Source organism: Lynx rufus, unplaced genomic scaffold (genome assembly GCF_022079265.1).
Source record: "Lynx rufus isolate CCGP_SWC_20201006 ecotype Redwood Valley unplaced genomic scaffold, mLynRuf1.p SCAF_8, whole genome shotgun sequence".
Lineage (NCBI taxonomy): Eukaryota > Metazoa > Chordata > Mammalia > Carnivora > Felidae > Lynx > Lynx rufus.
Genome location: NW_025814896.1, coordinates 24,075,810 through 24,081,809, shown reverse-complemented (window position 1 = coordinate 24,081,809; position 6,000 = coordinate 24,075,810). Strand labels below are relative to the sequence as shown.

At 44.5% G+C, this 6,000-nt stretch overlaps 1 protein-coding gene across 1 annotated transcript in view; it reads right to left on the bottom strand.

Annotated features, from left to right (window-relative positions):
- Window positions 1-393: 393 nt before the first annotated feature.
- The window catches only part of EDEM2 (ER degradation enhancing alpha-mannosidase like protein 2), a 31,479-nt gene continuing 25,872 nt past the window's right edge, over window positions 394-6,000 (bottom strand). The window contains exons 10-11 of the mRNA XM_047067790.1: window positions 3,108-3,229; window positions 394-945 (exon numbers count right to left, since the gene is read on the bottom strand). Coding sequence (XP_046923746.1) covers window positions 448-945; window positions 3,108-3,229 — 620 coding nt within the window. The 3' untranslated portion in view covers window positions 394-447. The remainder of the gene's footprint in view (window positions 946-3,107; window positions 3,230-6,000) is intronic.

Sequence of the window (6,000 nt, the reverse complement as noted above, 5' to 3'; positions counted from 1 at the left end):
TGTTTTCCCGAGAATAAAAACTGCCTTGTCCACGCTGAACACTAAGGCTGAGGCTGGCACACAAAGGTGCTTCATCAGTCTGTGTTGCGTGGACAGACAGGTGGGTACCTTCAAGGGCAGAAGCACAGGCAGGGGCAAGACGTGATGAACACATTCCTAACAACACTCTCCCTGGAGATACTGGAAGAAGGGAGCCTTCAAAGGAAGGAAGATTCAACCATCAACCCCTGGGGTCTATGGAGCCGGCTGATTACGGGTTCAGCTGTTCCTTCAACTGTGTGAGAAAAATAAATTAGACTCACATTTTTTTTTTTTAAGCCATGAATACTTTCTTTGAATGAAATCTCCTGAGACAACCCAATATGTAAAATAGAAAACCATGACAGTCAAAAGCAGAGTTACTGTCATATTTTATATCAAACACAAAACAAAAAAGTCATCCAGTGGTTACGAGGAGTCCAGGAAAACCTGTCCCAGTAATGCCAGCTTGGAGGTAAAGGGCTGACTTGGGCAGCTGAGGAGTGGGATTTTCTGCTTGGTAGGCCTCTTTTCCCTTGTCCCGTCTTGGTTTTCAGAGGACGTTGTTCCCGGCCCTGCTGGAGGTTGCCATGGCCCTGAGCTCATCGTTTTTTTCTGAAATCCTGACCTGTTCCGTTTGAGAGAGTAGAATTCCCTCATCAAGTCTTCCACTTCCCACTGCTCTTCCTTCAGCCTCTGGCAACAGTGCAAGGCAGCGGGGTCGATGGGGTGCGCTTCTGTGTTGAAGATGTAACCCCCAGCCCCCAGGATGCACTCCCCATAAGGGGTTATCACCGCGTCAAAGGTGGAGCCATTGTTGTGAATGAAGTTGGTTGGGTCAAACAGAAGGTAGAGGTATTTCACAGTCTCGGCCAGAAAGAAAGACTCCATACGGTTGTCAAGCTTGTGGTCTCGCAGATCTTTGATCTGCCACGAGGAAGAAGGCAGCAAGTCAGAAGTGGTATCACAGGGCAGCAGAGAGGGCCAGGGGACCACGTTAGGAATTCCTGCCCTGCCACCGAGCAGCTAAGGGCCTTTGGGAAAATCACTTTACGTTTCAGAGTTTCACCTTTTCCCAAGCCTGGACCACTGACTCTCACCCGGATTGGCACAACTTCCAACAGGGCTTCCCACTTCCATCCTTAACCCTAAAGCTTATTTATAGGGTAAGTCTTAGCTGTCACTCCTCCACTGAAAACCCTCTGTTGACATCCCACTTCATGGCAGACTAAAAACCAAAGTCCTTATCATGGCTTAACAGGTCCTCACAGCCTGGCCCCTGCTCTCTCCCTGACCTCTCTTACATGCTCTCCCTTGTTCTCGTGGGTCCGACGAATGGCCTTCCTCTTCTGTGAGCAAATGTGTGCACGCCACTGGTTCTCTGCAATGCTTGTTCTTTCTGCATTGCACTCCACTGGTTCTGCATTGCTTCTACCTGGATCACTCACCCTTCCTACCGCTTGCTCCCTCACTGCCTTCGGGTCTCTGCTCAAATACTGCCTGATCACAGGGTCTTCCCTAACCTCCCTAGGGACAAGACAATTCCTATCTCCATTAACCTGCCTTTATTGTGACCATACACATACACATCTAATCATCCCCTTTAATGACATTGTAAAAATGTAGCATCATTTACTTAGCTAATCCAAGTTTTTGCTACTATAATAACTAATTAGAAGTCTTTATGAAGAAAAATTCATACTAAGTTTACAGTCATGGATGAGTAAGTTTACTTCCTACATTTATTTTATCCTCTCAGAATTTGAGATATATTTTCTTAAAACTAATTCTCAGTGGCATCTATTTTTCACACAAAAAAAATGACTAAAATATGGACTTGATGTGCCAAGAATTATTATTTTCTTGCCTTCTTTGTCAAAGGCCGAGGAGTCTGACGCCTATTCCCATCATTTGTCTTGGAAGACCTCCAGAAGGCTTTCATTTTCATGGAAATCAGTCAAATGTTCATAAGAAGGCCCCAATGGACTTAACCACTTTGGCTTTTCACAAAATACAACATATTTAGAAACTAAAACAGATCACTGCTTTATTTTCCCTCTACATATATAGGTCTTTTCTTTAAATAGATGTATATATATTCTCCTTACAGAATATAACCACAACACATAATTTTTAGAGAGAGGGATTTTTTTTTTTGTTCTGTTTTTAATCCCGTACCCTAAAATTCCTCTGTAGACTTTTTGGTGAATTTTCTTCCAGAAAATTTTCTTACACATCTGTTTTTTACGTATCTGTAATGATCATTTATTTACATCTTGCCTGCTTGGATCCTCTAAGGATGTGACATGGCTCTTCCCCTTGACCGTTTCAATCCCCTTTCCACAGAGCAGCCAGAGTGATCTTTCTAAAATACAGATCAGATCAGGTCACTGCTCTGCTGTCAATCCTACCAAGGCTTCTCGTTCTAAGTAGAACAAAATGCAAATTCTTTCCCACAGCTTATACAAAGCTCTACATGATATAACCTCTGCCTCCTTCTGGGACATTATCTCTTCCCCTTTCCTCCATGTTCATGTTACTCCAGCCATATTGGTCTTCTTTCTGTCTCCTAGATACACGTTCGTTGTTTTTCTTACTAAAATGCCAGCTCAGGGGCTTGGTCTTTGTTCATTGCTAGAACCATTAGCCTAGCATGGTGCCTGATGCATAAAAGACATTCAATAAACATCTGTGAAACTACTAGGACAGTTTCATTAAGGACTCTGTGGTGTGAATATAAGGCCATGGGACTTTATATCTCCCTTCTAAAATCCACCTAACAAGACTTTCCACAAAACTTCTCACAAAATTCACCCTTGTACAGTAGCTTATGAGACAGTTTGAGGACCCCTGATGCAGAGACAATGACAAGAGCATAGAGTCAAATCCCTGAGAATGAACCCTTAGTTCTACCTCTACTAGCTTTGTGACCTTTAGCAAGACTCTTGGCTTCTCTGTTCTTCAGTCATGCCATCTATAAAATAAAGGCATATGTACATTTCTAAGGTACCTTCAATGTTAATATTCCAGAGTCTCTTTATCAGCAGGGGGAGACATTTCTCAACTCTTGGGCCAATGGAAACACTTACTGTTGCAAATCCACACTCCACCTTGCTGATTTTTTCGATGGATTCCACGGCATCTCTTCCAAGTTCTAAGAGGGTGGGATCCCCCGTGGCACGGTAGAGGTACATTGCGCTCTCAATGAGTTCTGTAAAGTCCAAGGCAGACCATTCTCATCCAGGGGCTGAGCAGAGAAGGCTCGGGGCCCACCTCAGGGGGTGAGACTCCTTCCTTCCCTACCTTGTCCACAGGGCCCCAACCAGGAAGAACACAGGACAACTCAATGCTGAGTTTTCAGAGCCAACATACCCAAAGCCTGAAGCTTAGTGGAGATCAGCATTAAAACTGACCATGGACTCCCACCCCAAGGGAAAGACAGCCAGCTAGGCTCTGGGATGGAGAGGTGGCGGAGGCTGCTCCATGTCTCCCCATATTTGTCCCTTCCTTCTTCCTTAGTAACAGAATCCTTAACTATAGCCAAGCATGCAACTGCTTAGACTGACAACTATTCCCAGCAGCCAGGTGTGGGATTAAGGTCCCTGACAACACAGAGAGCCATATGAGGCCAAAAGTGAGAAAGAAATGTCTATCTTATTTTATTTATTTATTCAGAAAAATGTTCTTTTAGCGTTTATTTATTCTTGAGACAGAGAGAGACAGAGCATGAACGGGGGAGGGTCAGAGAGAGAGGGAGACAGAATCTGAAGCAGGCTCCAGGCTCTGAGCTGTCAGCACAGAGCCTGACGCAGGGCTCAAACCCACGGACCATGAGATCATGACCTGAGCGGATGCCGGGCACTTAACTGACTGAGCCACCCAGGCACTCTGAAATATCTATCTTAATTAAGCACTACTCATTTTCTGTCACTAACAGCCTAACTTAATCCTAAAGTTTAAGAGTATAAGCCTATCACTATGAGGCCCTTTCTGAGATGGGATGGACAAAAAGATGAAGGTTAAGATATTCAAGAGCCAATCTTCAATCTAACAAAGGAACAGCTACCATTTCACTGGGCCCAGAACAAGGCAATATTCTTACCCTATTCTATAACCACAACTGGAATTTGACAGGTATAGGCCCCATTTTCAGATGAATATTAGCCAAAAGGAGTTTGTCCTGAAGAGAAAGTTTATTCTGGAGAAAAGAAAACCTAGGAACCTATGTTTACTGCTTTCAAATATCTGAAGAGCTAGTATGGAAAAGAAAGATTCGACTTCTAGGGTGGTCCCAGTGGGTGGAAGCTACAGCTCAACAGACGTTTCTATTTTTTCACCTGTCTTTTCTCAGAGAGGAGAGAACTCTCCCCTCCATAGACCAATCTCTCCTCCCAATCTCCTTCCCTGTTTCCTCCTGGGCCTTGACCAGCACTTGTCTCCTTTTGATTTATTATTGCAAGTTCTATTTCTTCCTTTAGGAAAAAAGATCTCTGCCTGTCTCCCAGTTCTCTCCCACCTCTCCCTCCCTTTACCCCACAGGTCTATAGACAATTACTGATCTAACTGCTCATATTCTAAGACACAGATTGGGGTACATTTACTTGTAAGTGAACACACTGTGTGTGTTCAAAGAAAGAAAAGAGGGGCACCTGGGTGGCTCAGTCGTTTAAGCATCTGACTTCGGCTCAGGTCATGATCTTGTGGTCTGGGAGTTCAAGCCCTGTGTCGGGCTCTGTGCTCATAGCTCAGAACCTGAAGCCTGCTTCAGATTCTGTGTCTCCCTCTCTCTTTGCCCCTCCCCTGCTCACGCTCTGTCTGTCTCTCTCTCAAAAAGAAATAACCCTTAAAAAAAAAATTAAATTCAAAGAAAGAAAAGACAGTGCTCCCGGAAGCCTCTTCTGTTGTTCGCAGCTGGCTGGCTCAGTGCACCCAAAGCCAGCCATCTTGTTTTCTCTTCCTCACACATAGGCCTATGTATGCTATCATTGCTTTAATTTCTTGTATATTGGCCAACTCTCTAGAACAAGGTGACAACTCAGGCTTAGATTTGGATTTAGGGGGAGGTAAAAGCCCTCTGAGACCTTTAGACTAGGTTCTGTGCTTCATTATTGCCGATCAGATACATGTACCAGAGCGTAACACACTGGCCAATCTAATGAAAGAGAAGCACCTTATCTCCCATTCGCTTTTGTCTTAGGTAGGAAGGGTGACTGGACTAAGGCATTATTGGATTCCTGGCTGTGGTGCCTTACTTTCCATTGATGCCTTCCTGCCACCCTATCCTGCAAATGGAACAGGGTGCCTCTGTAAGTAGTGAGCTCCCTGTCATGGTGCTAACTCAACAAAGACTAGAAAACCACTTGCCAGGGCAATGACAGGGCGATCCCAGTTAGAAGTCCTCTCAGTTTCCCTCTAACTCTGAGAATGCACAAGCCTACGTCCTACATTTAGTCCCAAACTGTCTTCATTTTATCTGTTGGTAACACTGGGTATAATACCTTCTGAGAGTTTTCTCTTAAAAACAAAACAAAACAAAATAGAACAAAACAAAAAAGGGGCACCTGGGTGGCTCAGTGGGTTGGGCAGCCCATTTCAGCTCAGGTCATGATCTCGCTGTTCTTGAGTTTGGGCCCTATGGTCAGGCTCTGTGCTGACAGCTCAGAGCCTGGAGCCTTTTTCGGATTCTGTGTCTCCCTCTCTCTCTGCTCCTCCCCCCTCCTCTGTTCTTTCCATGCTCTGTCTCTGTCTCTCTCTCAAAAATAAACATTAAAAAATTAAAAAAACAAAAACAAAAAAGCTAGGATAATAAACACATGAGAAATACCAATAACAGCAGCCTCTAGGAATCGAAGTGACTAATTTATTCTTTTCAGTCACTGTTTTACATCTTCTTCTGTTCCCCCTTCCTCAACTCCCACAACAATCTCTTGAGCTAGAGAAGGAAGGAAATGGGGTTGGGGGGGGTGGTGGGCAGAATGGGCA